Here is a 16,404-nt window from a genome sequence, read left to right as displayed (position 1 = left end):
ATCCCCGTTCTCAGCACCTGCCAGAGTGACAGTCAGCGCCTGAAGGAGGGAGCCGAGGTGCCCTCACTCTCGGCCTTGGCCTCTTCCCGGCGGGGCAGCTGCCCCTCCAGCATCCTGGGCAGGGGTGTGTGCCCACACCGGGGAGGAGGTCTGGGGTGCTGGGCACTTGGGGGACATCAGGGCGCTGGGCGTCTGTCCCCCCTCCCGGGCACCGAGGCTCCTGTGCTCCCCGCTGCAGGCATCTACATTCTCATCGCCGTGGGCGCCGTGATGATGTTTGTGGGGTTCCTGGGCTGCTACGGGGCCATCCAGGAGTCCCAGTGCCTGCTGGGCACGGTAAGGCCTGGGCCACGGTGGGCAGCTGTGTCTGGCTTGCCCAGGGGGTAGGGGGACACGGGCCAAAGCTGGAGGACAGAACCGGGAGCCCTGGTGGAGGTGGCGCTGGGCCAGCAACAGGCCTGCGACACGGGGGCCTCGGGTGCTTCTGCTGCCGGCCTGACCTGGAGGAAGGGCCGTCCTGACAGGTGGCCGGAGGACCTTCCCCAGGACGCCGGCTCTCGGTTCCGTGTTTGGTTCTTAAATACCACCACTGCACCTGTGCTAGGTCATTTCTAAACTGCAAAGTTGCTTTTATTATTTCTTAAAAAAAAACCACAGATGTAACAGGGACTGAGTCCCAGCTGCGTGGCCAAGCTTAGGTGTGCCTGGGCCTGTCCCCACTGACTGCTGCATCCACGGCCCAGACGGTCCAGGAGGTGTGCGCAGTGTGACTCCGGGCCAGGGTCTCCAGTGGGGGAAACTGAGGCACACCTCAGGGACCCCTTCCCGTGGGGAGAGAGAGGGAGGGGGCCCTGGGGCTGCGCCCTCCTGTGCTGCTGACCTGCCCAGCCCCTAGCGCCCTAACCTCCGTCCTGTCCTGCAGAGCCTGGTCTCGGGCGGACGATGAGAAGGTTGGGCCGAGTCTTAGACTCTGCTTCTCTGCTCCCTGCAGCTCCCCCCGCCCCCCAGTCGGATGTAGGTGGGTGGGTACTGCCAACCATCCTCACACACCCCCCGGTCACTCGGGTGTTTGTGATCTCTGGAAGTCAAGCCCTAAGCCACCCCCACTGGCCTGGGGCCTCTGTGGGCCTTCGGCCTGCTCTGACCCCCTCCTCTGCCTTCCCCCCGCCCTGCATGCCTCCCCAGTTCTTCACCTGCCTGGTGATCCTCTTTGCCTGCGAAGTGGCTGCCGGCATCTGGGGCTTTGTCAACAAGGACCAGGTGAGCCTGGGTCCGCAGGGTGGGCCAGTCCCAGCTTGGAATGGGGGAAGCACCTGCTGCCCAGTTTGTGGGGGGGCAGGCCTTTGGAGCGCCTCCTGAGGCTGGCCTGGTGGGAAGGCTGTCTGGAGGAGGAGGTGGGGCTGGGGGGTGGGGCTGGGTCTGTCCTGGACACGACACCGTCCCCGGAGAGCCAGGCGAAGGCGCGTCCCCCAGGATGGCCCCACTGTGCCTGTGATCATGTGCCTCCCCCAGATCGCCAAGGACGTGAAGCAGTTCTACGACCAGGCCTTGCAGCAGGCCTTGGTGGACGACGAGGCCAACAACGCTAAGGCCGTGGTGAAGACCTTCCATGAGACGGTGTGGGCCCGGGGTAGCTGGGGGACAGGGCGGGTGGGGGCGGGGCACAGCCCGGCTGGGCTTGAGTCTGGCCTCAGCCCAGACCTCAGGAACAGGAGGGGGCACTCGGGACCCAGCAGCCCTGCTCCTCAGGGGGCATGGGCCCCCTCTGTGAGCCTTGAGGAGGGCTTCTCGGGGACCTGAGGGTCTCGGCTGGGAGCCAGGTGGGCCAGCCTGCCTGGGTGCTGGGGCCTCTGTGCAGTACAGCTGGGCAGGAGGAAGGGACGGAGAGGGGCCCCTGCGGGGACCGTCCCGGTGCCCCGCCCCAACGCTGGGCTGGGGCGCCAGTGGGATGCTGCCCTCGGCCACCTCCCCGTGCGGGCTGATCGTGGACATGCTGGGTCCTTGCAGCTCAACTGCTGCGGCTCCAACACCCTGACGTCACTGACCACGTCCGTGCTCATGAACAACCTGTGTCCCTCGGGCAGCACCGTCATTGGCAACCTGCTTAAGGTGTGTGTGGGGGGTCCTGCCTGCTCCCCACTCTTCGCCCGCCCCTGAGGGTCCCGGGTTCCGGGTGGTGGGTGGGCTGCTTGGGGGCTCCGGCAGCAACCGGGAGGGACGTGGCCCACATCAGGGTGCTCTGCCCGGGGCTGAGTTTTGCTACTGGCCCATGGGGATGGCAAGCCTCTGCCCGGCACCGATGGGGGAGCTCCGGGCCGGCAGCCAGTGGGTGTGGAGGGCGACCTCCGGGTCGGCGGCCGTCCTGTGCGGCCCAGTGATGAGCGGAGGGCGCACAGAGCTTCTCCCATGCGCACGTGTTTTAAAACGCGTGTAAGGTAAACCCGGTGGAGACAGGGCCCTGTTCACGCCTCTCCTGGGGGCGGCCGGGACTGCGCCCCTTCGTGCTCTTTCTGCAATGACCCTGGGCTGCCACACTGCGGGGTCTCCGAGGACCGGCACCCCTGAGCGCCCGCTGGCCATGCCCCACAGGAGGACTGCCACCAGAAGATCGATGACCTCTTCTCGGGGAAGCTGTACCTCATCGGCATCGCGGCCATCGTGGTGGCTGTGATCATGGTGAGTGGGTGCGGGCGGGGCGCCCCTCAGGCCCACAGCCCCCGGGTCCTGACAGCCTGCCTGCCCATCCCCTCCCTGCAGATCTTCGAGATGATCCTGAGCATGGTGCTCTGCTGTGGCATCCGGAACAGCTCCGTGTACTGAGGCTCTGGCTGGGGGGCCCCTGCGGCGCCCCAGAGCAACCTGGACACTTCGGGGAGGGCATATAACCACCTGTGTATAGACTTTTCTGGTATTACTCTGCTACACTTCTTAGCCTTTTTACTTTTGAGATTTGTTTTTGTCCTGAAGTTCCCCATTACCTTTTAGGGCTGATGACACCTGTAGGTGGCGTGCAGGTGGCCCTTGGGGACTGCAGGGCAGGGGCCCCCTCTGCTCTGGGGCCATTTTGGGGCTCTGCCTGCTCAGCCGGCACTCTCCATGGGGCCAAGATGGCTCGCCCGTTCCAGCTGCGCCCTCCCTCCCCCCCACCCGCCCGTCCCCGTCCCCATGGGCTGCTCAGCTCACGCCTTTTTTAATCCTTGTTCCTCTCTCGCCACCTGTCTCTAGAGCTGGGTCTACGAACAGCCTTATGCCTTCGATGCACCTGTCCTTTCTAACGCGTCACTTTCAATCGCAATTACACTTTGAAAGTCATTCAATAAAGAAGGAGAAACCAGGCATGCTAACACACCATCTGGTCCTTTCCTGTGCCCCCAGTGTCTGCGTCCTGGGGGTGGCCCAGGGGGCAGAGAAGCCTGACAGAGGTGGGCACTCAGCTCTGTGGACCTCGCTGGGCACAGCTGTGCTGCCCATCCTGTTGGTGGGCTGTGATGGGGTCCCCAGGAGCACTCCATGTGGCGAGTGTCCCTCTGTTGACACCTGTGCCACATGCAGCATCCTCCACCCAGCCTCCCACCCCTACTCGTGCACCATGGCCCAGAGGGGCGCAGGGAACGTGATCTAGGGTGTGCTTGGGGGTGGGGGGGTTGGCAAGACCCTTTCCTCCTGAGGGACAGCTCCATAGTGAATGGATGCACCACCTCCTCCCTAGCGTCTGAGGGTCTTCCCCCTGTCCGCCCAGGTGCTTGTAAATGTTCCTTCGAGAAGCTGGCTGTGGCCAAGACGCATCTGGCAGGAGCTGGAGAGGAAGGTCCCGGCCACCGCCTGGGGACCCCACCGGGCCCACCGTGGTGGACTGAGGCCTAGCCATCTCTTGCATCAGGCTGCCCTTCCCAGAGAGAATAACCAGTGATGTCACCATGAGCCTCAGGCAGGCACCGACCTGTGTGTTCCTTACATTGATCCCTTGAGGCCATGAGGGCCTGGCTGGGGATTCATGTCAGGGACTCCCTCCTGGCAGCCGCCTTGGGGGCTCATTGTGGAAACTAACCCAGCCCTGAACTGGGGTGGGGTCACGGGGTCTCAGCAGGCCTGCCCCTCCACAGCCTGTGCCAGGGCAGGTGGGAGAATAGGATCGTCCAAGGGGCTCCCTCCTCTGACCCCCTCCACTGTGCTCAGGGCTCCAGGGGCATTCTAACCGAGGTGTGAGTGTCACCTGCAAGCTGCCACGGGACACTAGGGACCGTGACACTAGGGCCCGAGTGCTTGGGGTGAGATGGAGGTGGGCGGAGTCTTAGGAATGAGGTGTGCCGAGGTTGCATGGAAGAACAGGCCCTGTTTCCTCTGGATTTCTGGGCCGGGGTGCGGGGCCTGAACCCCGGATTCCCGGGGCACACCGGGACAGTAGCCCCGGAAGAGGGAGCAAGGTCCGGCTGTCCAGCAGGCAGGGGGCCAAGGCACCTCGACCTTGGGGGGCGTGAAGCAGCCCATCCTGGAAAAGGCACAGGGACATGCAGCCTGACCAAGGGAGACCGGGACCTGTCCTCCACTTCCGGGCGGCAGTGACCAGCTCTCGGCCAGTGAGGCCAGGCTGCCACTCCCAGGCGGGCTGAGCCCGGCGGCCGGCGGCCCTAACAAACTCGGAGGCTGAGATGCACACTCGATCTGGGTTCCCCGCCAACCGCCGCCGCCCCCAGGACCCGCGAAGGGCGCGGCCGTCCGCTTCCGGCCGGGACCGGAGGTTCCTGTGAACGACGCCGTGGTCCCCGCGCGCGACGACGCACTTCCGGCCCGAGGGGCCGCTGTCCTCACGGCTTCCGGCAGGGGGCGCCGGGGCCTCGGGAACGCTGTGCGGGTCGTTAGCCCTCGCGCATTCTGGGAGTCGCAGTCCTGCCTCCCCGCCTCCTCTACGGAATCTGTTCCGGGCTCTTTTCGCGAAGGAACGCCGTCATTTCCGGGGAGGGGCGGCTAGGCAGGGGGCGCATGCGCAAAGACTACACATCCTGACAGGCCTCCGGAGCAGCGGCCCGGTGCCTTGTGGGAGATGTAGTGCTTCAGGCGCGGAAGCCCCGGCGCTCGGCCGGCGGAGGACTCGGTTTCCCAGACGGCCGAGCGCAGCGCAAGATGGAGGCGGCCAGGCCGCGGTGAGCCGGTAGGTTGTGGTGAGCCGGGATTCGGGGAGGCCTTAGTGCGCAGTCCGCTGCCTCGAGCCCGGAGACCCCGACGTGCTACGTGTCCCCCGTGCCTCGAGGCCTGGCCCTTGAGACTGAGAATCTCATGAGGCTCGGACCGTGGCCCAGCCAGCCCGACTGGGCCCGCGGGACCCAGGCCCCCGACAGGGAGAGCTCTCTGCGCACACACAGTGGAGAGAGTCCAAGCTGTGCCTCCGAGGCGGGGAGAGAGTCCCGCTCCCTAGGACCTGGCCTGCCCGGACTCGGGCCCTCAGAGACCCCGCCCCCGAGCCCCCCAGGCCCCCAGCTCGGACTCAAGTCTGCCATCTAGTGAGCTCACGAAGTTCTCAGAAGTCCATTAACAGACGTCCGGACCCCGTCCCTTGGGGCTCGAGCCCTCTCTCCTCGCAGTGTCCCCAGAGAACTGCAGCGTGAATTTGAGAAGTAGGTGTCTGCTTGGATCTCCATCTTTGCCTGCGTGATCCTGCGTGACGCGCAGATTATGTCCCCTCGCTGGCCCTGCCAGCTTCCGAGCAGACACCGCGGGGCGCACCCCGTACCCCCCTTTCTCTCCTGGAGGTGTTCTTCATTTGGGTAGTGGTGCCCCAGAGGAATGGAGATCTCGCCTGTGTTTGACCTGGTGCAGGGCACTCAGACACCCTTCTCGTTCTCCGGGCCCAGCCCTCGGTGGGTGCACCAGCAGCGGGCCACCGAGGGCGAGGGAGGCTGGGCGAGCGGGAAGGAGCTGGCGGACGGATGGCTGAGTGCAGAAGGGTGAAGCTGGGCTGCCCTCTTCTTCTGGGGACACAGGCTGTCAGGTGCCTGGCCACACTTGCCCACTAATCGGGTGTCCACAGCCCTCCTCTGCTCCGCTGGGAGGGTGCGGGGAGTGTGGAGCGTTGCAGGAGAAATGAGCCCCTGCAAGTTGCTCTGGGAGCTGCAAGGACTTGCCTCTGCCCAACGGAGCTGGTCCGGGTGATCACTGACACCCCGTTCCTGAGAGCGTGACCCTCAGATACCAAGGACTTGGCTGCCGACCTCCAGAGCTCCCAGGGCAGCTCCCAGCAAACAAGACAGACCTTGCCACGGGCCAGGCAGGTGCCCCCGTCTTCGTGGAGTCCTCACAGCGTGCCCCAGTTTATACGTGACCTCACCTGGTCGGCGGTGGTAGTGTGGAGGACAGGCTGCTTCTGGCCCTGGGTTCAAGCCCAGCCCCACCAGCAGGCCCTTTAGCCTCTTGAGCTAGACTTAGCTGGCGAGGGTCGTTGGGACGGAATGAGGTGACGTGTGCAAAGGATGGACTCCCGAGCCTGGCCTGTGCTGGGCGTTCCGTAAACCCAGGCCCACCCCCGGGGTCTTGGCAGCGCTTCTGCATGTTCCCTGTCCGGTCCGATGGTCCGCTTTTCCTCCCTCAGCCACGGTCGGGCAGCTGACCAGAGCCATGCCTGGAGGACTTCTGCGCTGAGGCCACCGCCCACGCCTCTGGCCGCCTGTGCCCGCGCTTCACCTGCCAGCACTCCGGTGTCAGCGGAGGCACCCAGCGGACAGGAGGTAAGAGGAGGGCTTTGGGGAGAGGGCGCGATTCCAGGGCCACGCGTGGGTCTGCAGGCGAAGCCCGTTTTAGACGCGTGCGGTGCTCAGAAACAAACTTCTGGGCTGTTTTGGTGTAGGTGCGTTGTGGCCGGAGGACACATGGCTGAGGTGGGGGCCGGCGAGCCCTCCCCTGGCGTGGAGGATGACACCCTGCCTTCCGACACCGTTTCCCTCAGTGACTCGGATTCTGACCTCAGTCTGGCTGGCAGTGCCGAGGTGGAAGCTCTGTCTCCGGCGGAGGACCGGGAAGACTCTGGTCCCGACGAGCCCCCCTCGCCCCCCAGGGACCGCCCCGCAGCCGCGGGCCAGCCCTTCCGCTTGCGGGGCACAAGCTCCACCTTTTCCCAGCGCAGCAGCAGCATCTTCGACTGCCTGGAGGGGGCAGCCAGGCGGGCCCCCCGCTCCGGGGCCCACACTGACGTAGGAGACAGCGGGACTTTTAAGCAGCCCCCGGTGCCCTCAAGCCCGCTTCCACGGGAGGGCCCGGGGAGGACCAGTCAGAGCCCTGCGCCCCCAAGGGTGCCCCCCGTCCCTGACTATGTGGCCCACCCTGAGCGCTGGACCAAGTACAGCCTGGGGGACGTGGCCGAGGCCACCGAGCAGAGCAACCAGGCCGCTGCCCTGGCCTTCCTGGGTCCCCGGAGCCTGGCTGTGCCCCGCGACTGCGCGCCCTCCTTCAACCAGGGCCCCTCCAGCTGCGGCGAGGGGAGAGTCATCTTCACCAAACCGGCCCGAGTGGGCGAGGCCCGGCCGGAGAGGAAGAGGGTCTTGGGGAAGGCAGGAGAGGCGGGCGGGGCCGAGGGGCCTGTGGAGCTGGCCCATCTGGCCGGGCCCGGGAGCCTGGACGCCGAGGAGCAGAGCAGCCCGCGTGGGGGCCTGCGGGAGATGGGCACGCCCGAGGGAGCCACCCCCACTGGGGCAGCGGCAGACCCCCCAGGAGTGAAGACGGTTGGTTTCCATGGTAGCAGGAAGCGAAGTAGGGACCACATCCGGAACAAGAGTGGCAGCCCTGAGGCCCCAGGTGCAGGGTCTGACCGCAGAGACTGCCCGTGACTTTCGGAGCCCCAGCCCCTGGGAAGGGAGCTGGTGGTGCCAGGGGCTCTGGCTTGTGCTCAGGCAGTGGTCTCTGGAGCAGAGACCTTGCCAGGGGTATGGGCCCCGTGTGGGCACAGTGGGTGTCTGTGGCGGGACAATAAAGTTTCGGGTGTTCCTCAGGCTCGCGTCTCTGTGTAGGCCCCCACCTCCCAGGACCAGTGTGGCTGGAGCCTGCTCTGCCCAGCGACCGCCCATTCCCACGCGAGCCCACCCAACTTTGGGTCGGGCTTGGAGAGTTTTGAAATCGCCACCTGCGTTCGTCAGTGGCAGGTCACTCCAGAGGGACTGAGGTGACCTCTCCGTGGTCCAGAGCAGGAGGCGGAGAGGGCCCGGGATCCTCCAGGCTCACAGCCTCCGGCCTCCAGCCTGTTCGCAGACCACGAGGCGGGGGGCGGGGGTGGTTGATGAGCTCAGTCTAAGGAGGCCCGAATGTGGACAGGGGTGGGGACGGGCCAGCTGGGCAGCATTGCCCCTCAGCTTTTTCTCAAGCTATGCACGAAGACGAGCGGTGTCCTGGGACTGTCACCAGGACCACTGAGTTCTGTCAGAGGCGTTGCTGGCGCAGTGAGCCCAACAGCAGAGGAAGGTGGCTGGGGGCCGTCACAGCTCTCTTGACGGGCAGCAGGACTAGGGGGAGTGAGTCAGCCATCCTGGGGGCTGCCCCAGCCGGTCCTGCCTTTCCCACACCTGCTCCGGGTCTCCGGGCCCCTAAGGGAAGGAGGGCCTTACCTAGCCAGCCTAGCTGGGGGTGCACAGGTGCCTGGACCCCAACCCCACAGAGCAAGTAAGCCGTCTCTCCCAGCCATGAGCTTTACTGACTGGACCCGAACGCCATGAGCTTTACTGACTGGACCCGCAGCCACCCCTGGGGTCCGCTTTGAAGTGCCTGGGCTGCAGCCCTCATGTGGGCGTGTTCTCCAAGCTCCATCTAAGATAAACCAGCTTTTTGGGGTGGGGGCAGCGTCCTGGGCCACTTCCCCAGGCTGGACACCATCCAGCATTCACGCGAGCTGTTGGGGGCTCGGGGATGGGAGCCGACACACTGAACACTGGTCCCAGGATTGAGAGTCAGAGACTGGGCACTACGGTTTCAGTAACAGGTTAGTGTCTTAGCAGAATACACAGGGGGGGAAGGGGACAGCTGTGGGCCGTAGACCGCTGACCCCAGATGGGAGGTGCCTGCCGTCCTGGCCCCGGCCAACTGGTCCCGAGGCTCTGTCCACGGGGAGAGGCCTGCGCAGGGCCGAGTTCCCCAGCTGAGGGAGGCCACCGGATCTGGCCAGAGGCCCAGCCCTGGGCTCTGGGGAGGGCACGCCCTGTGCCGACAGCCACGTGGCTCAGATATCTGAAGGCAGCGGACCAGCCTCTGGGTGCTCCCGGCCACCCAGGCCCCCTCCGTGGTCGGCAGCACACTGTCGGCTCCCGCTGCCCGAGTTCCAAGGGTCTAGTGGGGAAGGAAGGCCACTCAGCCGCTGGGCGCCCAGCGAGACAGGCCCCGGGAAGAGAGGGGGAGCCCCCAGGAGTGGAGCATGAGACGCGGTGGCCCTGGCGGGGACGGCTGACCTCAGGCAGAGCCTCAGGGGTCCTCGAGGCCATAGCCCCCTGCCTGGCTGGCAGTGGCCTGACAAGGGCCATCAGACAGGAAGGCAGGTGACAGAGCGCAGTCCCACGTCCCTCCCCTCACGCAGCCCTCCCCAGACACACACACTTACTGGGGGAGGCGCCGCCCTGGGCCAGCGTGTCGGCCATGGAGGACAGGAGCACCGTGCAGTAGTTGACCTGTCCGAGAGAGAGGCATCCGGGGGGCCCCCGGCTGAGCCCCAGAGTTCAGGACAGCAGGGGGTGTGGGCGCCTCCCCACCTCCTGTCCTGCCTGAGTCCTGCTGCCCAGGGCCTCCCTCTGGCTGCACTTGAAGGAGGGAGCTGGAGAGCGAAGTTCTAGCCGTGTACGTGTACGTGTACGTGCGTGTGTGTGTGTGTGTGTGTGTTTCTAGCCGTGTACGTGTACGTGTGTGTGTGTAGAGTGGGTGGGGGATGCTGAGCGCAACAGCCTCTTTGGGAGGGCGGGGTAGGGGCGGGTGCTGAACCCCCAGGGCCCTGTCCCAGTGTTGGTTTGGACATGGGGGCAGAGCTGCCGGCCCTGGTGTCTGCTTCGCCACCTACCTGCGACTCCAGACCCCGGATGCGTTTCTCCTGCTCTCTGAGCCCCCCGAGGTGCTTGGCCAGGAGGTCCACCCTGCGGCAGAGCAGGTGGGCAGCCGGCTGCTGATGGCCACAGGGCACTGACCTTGGCGAGCGCCCTGCCCTTGTCCCCTGTCACTCAAGCCCTTCAGCTGGGTTCGGGGTCCCTGAGGCCTCTTTGGGGGGTGGGGTGCTCTGGCCCCCCTCCCCCCGGTCTGGTCCGTGGTGCTCCTGCGTCCCCCTGCACACGGTGGTAGCTGAGCAGCCTCCAGAGAGGCCAGGGCTGTCTGCCCGCAGGCAGGAAGCAATGCGGGCCCGTGGGAGGGCTGGGGTTCCACTTGGGACCTGTCCCCCAAACGTAGGGCAGGCAAGGCCCTAGCGGAGCCCTGGTCATGGCCGGGTGGCCAGATGCCGCGTCCCTGACAGTCGGACACAGCCCCGCCCTCTCGGCCTCCGTTTCCCCCCTCGGATCCCGGGGCGGGGCGGGGGCGCCGCGCACCTGTGAGCCGTCTTGCGCAGCGCCTCCTCCGCGCTGCCCTTCCGCTGCTTCTCCCGCTGGCTCAGATAGTTCTCCTTCTGAACCGCCTCCCAGATGACCATCTTCTGGTCCAGGGGCTCCGGCAGGTCTCTCTCTGGGGAGGCGGCGCGGCAGGAGTCCGGCTCCCAGGGGGCCCACCCGCAGCCCCGCTCACCTACCCAGCAGGCCTCACGCCCCGTCCCCAGCCCCTCCACACGCTCGCCCGGGGCTGCGGGGCCTCACCCAGGCGTGCCCGCTTCAGCCCGGCCTCCTTCTGGAAGACCCTCTTGAGCAGCAGGCTCAGGTGGCTGAGCAGGATGAAGGGCGGGGCCAGGGCGGGGCGCTCCTGGTACTCCACGATGAGGTGGTAGCGCTGAAACTTCCAGAACATGTCGGCATTGCCCTGCACCACCTGGAACGTGTAGCTGCGGGGCGGGCGTGTGGGCGGCGGGGTGCGCACGCCCCCCCCCCCTTGTTGCGGCTTGGGGAAGGGGGCCCCCCCCCTTTCCTGGGCGGTTTTCAATTCCTTGGTTTGTGGTTTGCCTTGTGGGGGTTTTTTCGGGTTGGGGTTTCTTCGGGGCGTTCCTTCTTCCCCTGCTCCCGGGGTTGTTGCTTGGGCCCGGGTTTTGGCCCCCGGCGGGCTTCGGCTTCGGCGGCCCCGGGCCTTGTTCCCTTTTTTGGGGGCGGGGGGTGGGGGGGTGGGGAGGGGGGCATGCGCAGGGACTCGGACAGCATCGCCCCGCCCCTGCCCCCACCAAGAGCCACACCACCTCCTGGGGATCTGCCTTCCCTTGCCAGCCCTCCAGTCCCTGCCGGAAGGAGAGACAGTGTTTGGGGTGCCCCCCACATCCAGGCCTCTACCTGCTGGGACAGCTAGGACCCAGAGCACCAGGAGCTGGGGTCACCAGGGCCACCCGCAAGTGGACGAGTGGGGGATGCACCTGAACATGGCGATGAGCAGGTTCATGAGCAGCACATTGGTGACCAGCAGGAAGGTGACCAGCAGGAGGATGACCAGCCAGTTGGCGTAGAGGTTGGGGCAGGCGGGCGAGTCCTCAGGCAGCAGTGGGTGCGTGGAGCAGTTCACGCGGGCTTCTGAAAGGGAGGGGCGCTGTGGGGTGGCGAGGGCGGCCACGGGCAGAGGCCCTCAGCTAGCGACGGGACAGAGGACCTGGTGGTAGTACTGAATGTCCCCACATGGGACACCACAGTCCTGAGTCAGCCAGACGGATGGCCAGCCTAGTGGCACTGGCCCCACATTCTCCCTCCACCAAACTGTTGTCACAGCCCGGGCCACAGGCTCCCAAGGCAGCGCTGCGGCCCTTGGGGTGGGGACAGAAGGCCAGGTGTCTGCTGGCTGCCTCTCCCCACTCCCAAGGCTGTGCTCACAGCCAGTTCGGGGACGGCTGGCCTGGGCAAGGGCGGCCAGTGTCTCTCATGCAGGACTTCTCGGGGTGCCTGCCGCAGGGAGTGTCACCTGGGCTCAGGCTGAGCCATGCCCTGGTCAGGGGTGTCCTGAGGAGCAGCTCCAGCTCCCCCTGCCGGCCTCCATCCCTGCAGGGCCAGCCCTGGACCCCAGGACAAGGAGTGGGGAGCAGTGGATGGGAGCGGGTGGGCACGCAGGCCCATGATAGCCCTGGGTGCGCGGGGCGACTCTTTATCAAGAGGGACGTGTGTGTGACCGTGTGCAGGCGCCTGCACAGGCTTCTGTGCTGTGACTGAGTCCAGGCGCCCCTGGGGTCTCTGTCTACCCGTGTCTGCCCACACGCCCCCTCCACGCACGTGTGTCAGGCCGTGTCTCCGTCACTGGGACGTCCCTCTCCGCAGCTCTCCTGAGTGACTGAGTGTGCGGAGGGGGCGGGCCCTCGCGGCCCTCACGGCCCCCTCCGTCGCCTTCTTCTCTAGCTCTGGCCCGGGCTCCTTCCTGACCCTCCTGTCTCTCCGCCCAGGCGGCCGACGTGGGCCTGGCCACGAGCGTGCGAAGTCGGCAATCTGTCTATAAAAGCAGCTCCGTGGCCCTGAGACCCTGAGCCACCATGACATGGGCTGGAAGTCCAGTGGCCCCTGGGCCCGGGCTCCAGGGAGGAGCCTGCCTGCCGTCAGGGCTCAGGCCCGGCTCCCACCCAGCACGGGGAGAGCAGGGCGGCACCCTGGGCCCAGCCCCGCAGGCCAGGGCCACCCGAGCCTCAGTCCCCGCTCCCTGCTCGGCTTGTCGGTGGACCCCGCACCCCGCGGCACAGTAGGCTCACAGCTGGCCCCGCCACGCTGCTCTCTGACTCCCTGTGGGTCTCCGGCCACTCGGCCACGGGGCGCTGCCAGCCTTTCTGAGGCAGCCCTCAGAGCGTGGACCCCGCGGGAAGTCTGCACCCCTCCGCCCTCCCCGGTGATCCATCCTATACCACTGTCCCCGTTCCAGCCTGGGTCTGGGGCCGGCCGAGCCACAGATGTGGTTACTGTGGCTGGAGAGACCACCCAGCACTGGAGGCCCGGGGGCCTGTGTGGACGGGGCGGTGTCGGGGGTCATGGCACCGTCCCTCAGCAGAGGCCATATGGTGAGGGCAGCAGAGCCCAGTTTAAACTAATGGCCTGGAAAACTGGTGCCTGTGGCCGAGCAAACACGGGGGAGTCACAGTGGGGGGTGGAGGACTAAGGAAACAGGCCTCGAGGAGCCCTGAGTCGGGTGGCAGTGTCCGTGGCGGCGCAGCACCCCCGCCCCGTCCCGCCAGCCCGCCCCCATGGCCTGCTGGCCCCTTAACAAACATTTACCGCAAGCTCCTGCCTCATCAGCTGCGAAGGTCTGGGTCAGACCTCAGCCACACGGTGTGCCAGTGACTGTCCCGTGGCCCCCTGGAGGACCCCCCTCCGTGCCCAGGAGTGTCCCCCTGGGCTGGTGCCCTGGGCCTCTCACACTGGCCCACCCTCTCCTCCTCCTCACTGAAGCCCAGCCGTCCCAGGGGTCTGCACTGGTGTCCCTGTCCCCTGCAACCCACCATCAGGCAGGTCGGCTTCCAGCACTGTGCCTACTGTGAGACGTTCTCGGGACTTCCGCCAGCCTTCCGCCCAGTGCAGAGGCCGGCTTGGGGGCACCACGCCTCAGACAGGCCATGCGTGACCATGTTGGGGTGGCCCCAAGAGAAGCAGTGGTCTCGGGGACAGTTTGGCAGCAGAGGCCTTCCCCGCAAGTGGCCCAGGGCTGGGTGTGGGGCCTCTGGTGGATGGACAGGTCATAGGGAGATGGGCTGCCCAGCAGGGCCGTGCAGGAGGGCAGAGGCTCGGGGACATGGGGCCAGCTGGAGGGGCCCAGACGCCAGGCGATGGTCAGGTACGGGCTGGGATGGCTCCTGCCTACTTCAGACTGGGCCGACCCCTTCCCTGCACTTGGGCCTGCCCATCCCTGCACTTGGCACAGACCACCCCAAAGCAAGGCTTGTCCCCCCAGCCCCGCAGGAGACCAGCCCCTGCCCACTTCAAGGCCTCCTCATGTCCCAGCCGCCAGCGTGAGGCCCGAGGCGGGGGGCTCTGTGGCCTGGTCCTGTGCGAGTGTTTAGGGTGTGGGGACTGGCCTCAGGGACTTCCCCGCCTTCAGCCAGCTCCCGGCCAGGGTCTCACGTAAGCCCCCCCAAAGGCCCCTCTTGAGGGCCACGTGTCCAGGGTCCTACAGAAGGAACTTGGTGCACGACTCAGTGTGACTACAGCCCAGCTGGAGCGCCGCGCCCAGCCCCCTCACCGCCCAGTGGGCTGGTGCTGACCGTCGATCTCGTCCAGCGGGATCTGCCCGAAGATCTGCAGGTAGGGCCGGTAGAGCACGCGGCGGAAGACCCACTGCAGGCGGCTGTCGTGGGGGTGCAGCAGCGCCTGCGTGGCCACGCCGTAGGCCACGAGCCACACGCTCAGGAAGAAGAGGAAGAAGAAGACGTCCTTCATCTGGGGCGGGGCGGGGGAGGAGCATCAGCAGCCGACGGGGTCAGAGCAGGGGGTGTCGCCGACCACCCAGGGCTGTGGGGGGCAGGCCGGGGCTCACCATTCGCTCCACAGCGATGATCTTGGGGCCCAGCTGCTTGTGGATGGCGAAGATGTGGATGAGGCGGAGGGTGAACACCATGAAGTCGATGGCGAGGACCGCGCGTCCGGCCTCGAACGCCGAGGACAGCATCCTGGCGGGGGAAGGCGGGCTGGGCGGGCCGCGGAGCCGGGCGGGGGAAGGCGCTCCCCCAAGACACGGCAAGCAGGAGTCTTGAGTCCCCAGGAGGACCCATCCTGAAGGCGACCCTGCCCGCCGACCCACCCGAGGCTGCCCCCGCAAGACCCCAGGCCCCACAGACCTGCAGATGACGCCAACGACGAACAGGAAGATGGCCACCATGTCACACTTGTTCCAGTTGTCCTCCACGTAGAGCGCGAACTTCTTCACCAGGTGCACGTCCTCATCTGTGAAGAAGCCCTGGCAGGGGGCCAGACAGTCCGCAGATAGCTGCCTGGGCTGCCACCTCGCTGGAGACAGCCCCGGCCAGACGAGGCTGGGATCGACAGGGATCGGGGCCTGGTCTGGAGCGGGATCAGGGTCCAGTCTGGAGCGGGATGGAGGCCCAGTCTAGAGTGGGATGGGGGCTCTGTCTGGAGCGGGATCGAGACTCAGTCTGGAGTGGAATTGGGGACCAGTCTGGAGTGGGATCGGGGTCCAGTCTGGAGCGGGATCGAGACTCAGTCTGGAGTGGAATTGGGGACCAGTCTGGAGTGGGTTCGAGGCCCAATCTGCAGCTGTGGTCAGCCCTGTCTTGAGTGGGATCAGGGTTCAATCTGGAACGGGATGGGGGCCCAGTCTGGAGCGGGATCGAGGTCCAGTCTGGAGCATGATCGGGACTCAGTCTGGAGTGGAATTGGGGACCAGTCTGGAGTGGGATTGAGGCCCAGTCTGCAGCTGTGGTCAGCCCAGTCTGGAGTGGGATCAGGGGCCAGTCTGGAGCGGGATCGGGGCCCAGTCTGGAGCTGGGGTCGGCCCAGTCTAGAGTGGTATGAGGGCGCAGTGAGCTGGACCCACTGCTGACCTGTCGAATCTCCTCCAGCACCAATGTGAAGACCCAGAAGTAGAGGGCCAGTCTGGAGTGGGATCGGGGCCCAGTCTGGAGTGGGATCAGAGCGCAATGAGCTGGACCCACTGCTGACCTGTCGAATCTCCTCCAGCACCAATGTGAAGACCCAGAAGTAGAGGGTGACCTCAGGCCCCGATGGCCCCTGGGGAGGTGGCTTGAAGTCCACCAGCAGGACGTAGGTGAACAGGAAGAGGAACGCAAAGTACATGACCACGTTCCCCAGGAACACGGTCACAGGCGCGCCCCAGAACTTCCGCCAGCGCGTGAGCAGGAAGGCCACACGTGGGCCTCGGCTGCCCTGAGTCCTCGGGGCCTCAGCCGGCTCCTCCACCCTGCATCACAGAGGAGGCCACGGCCAGCGGTGAGGCAGTGGCCAGGTGTCCCACAGGAGGGAGTCCAGCCTCCCAGCTGCCGGACCCCTCCGCCCCGCCCACCCTCCTGCTGGCCCTTACCCACTGCCCGGGCTGCACAGCAGGCTCTTCTCCGTGTCCAGGCTGTCTAGCTCCTGTAGGTCCTCCAGGCCTGTCCTCAGTGGGACCTCCTCACTGCAAGCACAGAGGAGGCCCATGGGTGGGACAGCCGGTGGTGCCCACTTGGCCCCCGGCACCCAACCATCGAGGAAGTGCAGGGTGCAGCAGGGAGGGATGCAGGCGGAGCCCACGCCGGTGCTGCGCCAGCCGCCCCCGACCGACCTGAAGGTGATGAGGTTGGTGTAGAGGAGCGCAGGACAGAGGAAGGCAGCCAGCAGCCGCAGGATGGAC

The 16,404-nt window shown here is 66.4% G+C and overlaps 3 protein-coding genes across 5 annotated transcripts in view; 2 read left to right on the top strand and 1 right to left on the bottom strand.

Annotated features, from left to right (window-relative positions):
* Window positions 1-3,344, top strand: part of CD81 (CD81 molecule) — a 10,852-nt gene extending 7,508 nt beyond the window's left edge. Inside the window, exons 3-8 of the mRNA XM_011371305.2 lie at window positions 239-336; window positions 1,186-1,260; window positions 1,513-1,617; window positions 2,008-2,109; window positions 2,590-2,676; window positions 2,758-3,344. Coding sequence (XP_011369607.1) covers window positions 239-336; window positions 1,186-1,260; window positions 1,513-1,617; window positions 2,008-2,109; window positions 2,590-2,676; window positions 2,758-2,820 — 530 coding nt within the window. The 3' untranslated portion in view covers window positions 2,821-3,344. The remainder of the gene's footprint in view (window positions 1-238; window positions 337-1,185; window positions 1,261-1,512; window positions 1,618-2,007; window positions 2,110-2,589; window positions 2,677-2,757) is intronic.
* A 144-nt stretch (window positions 3,345-3,488) lies between these two features.
* On the top strand, window positions 3,489-7,976 carry TSSC4 (tumor suppressing subtransferable candidate 4). Of its 3 annotated transcripts, none has more exons than XM_011371302.2 (3): window positions 3,489-5,149; window positions 6,584-6,719; window positions 6,839-7,976. In XM_011371302.2, the coding sequence occupies exon 3, from the start codon at window positions 6,861-6,863 to the stop codon at window positions 7,812-7,814; it is 954 nt and encodes a 317-aa protein (XP_011369604.1). In that variant the 5' UTR covers window positions 3,489-5,149; window positions 6,584-6,719; window positions 6,839-6,860; the 3' UTR covers window positions 7,815-7,976. The 3 variants fall into 3 exon arrangements, with proteins under 3 accessions (XP_011369604.1, XP_011369605.1, XP_011369606.1); XM_011371303.2 differs by lacking the exon at window positions 3,489-5,149 and adding an exon at window positions 5,156-5,612; XM_011371304.2 differs by lacking the exon at window positions 3,489-5,149 and adding an exon at window positions 5,620-5,855.
* Window positions 7,977-9,043: 1,067 nt separating this feature from the next.
* TRPM5 (transient receptor potential cation channel subfamily M member 5) overlaps window positions 9,044-16,404 on the bottom strand; it is a 17,224-nt gene continuing 9,863 nt past the window's right edge. Inside the window, exons 14-23 of the mRNA XM_023537363.1 lie at window positions 15,717-15,975; window positions 14,876-14,994; window positions 14,575-14,707; window positions 14,303-14,477; window positions 11,495-11,648; window positions 10,797-10,978; window positions 10,536-10,668; window positions 10,019-10,091; window positions 9,569-9,635; window positions 9,044-9,300 (exon numbers count right to left, since the gene is read on the bottom strand). Coding sequence (XP_023393131.1) covers window positions 9,194-9,300; window positions 9,569-9,635; window positions 10,019-10,091; window positions 10,536-10,668; window positions 10,797-10,978; window positions 11,495-11,648; window positions 14,303-14,477; window positions 14,575-14,707; window positions 14,876-14,994; window positions 15,717-15,975 — 1,402 coding nt within the window. The 3' untranslated portion in view covers window positions 9,044-9,193. The remainder of the gene's footprint in view (window positions 9,301-9,568; window positions 9,636-10,018; window positions 10,092-10,535; window positions 10,669-10,796; window positions 10,979-11,494; window positions 11,649-14,302; window positions 14,478-14,574; window positions 14,708-14,875; window positions 14,995-15,716; window positions 15,976-16,404) is intronic.

Source organism: Pteropus vampyrus, unplaced genomic scaffold, assembly GCF_000151845.1.
Source record: "Pteropus vampyrus isolate Shadow unplaced genomic scaffold, Pvam_2.0 Scaffold187, whole genome shotgun sequence".
In the NCBI taxonomy this organism is placed as follows: Eukaryota; Metazoa; Chordata; class Mammalia; order Chiroptera; family Pteropodidae; genus Pteropus; species Pteropus vampyrus.
Note: the sequence above shows the minus strand (reverse complement) of the source record. Positions and strands in the feature narration are given on the sequence as shown.

Coding starts and splice junctions, on each gene's coding strand:
- TSSC4 (XM_011371302.2), top strand. CDS start 6,861: ATGGCTGAGGTGGGGGCCGGCGAGCCCTCCCCTGGCGTGGAGGATGAC.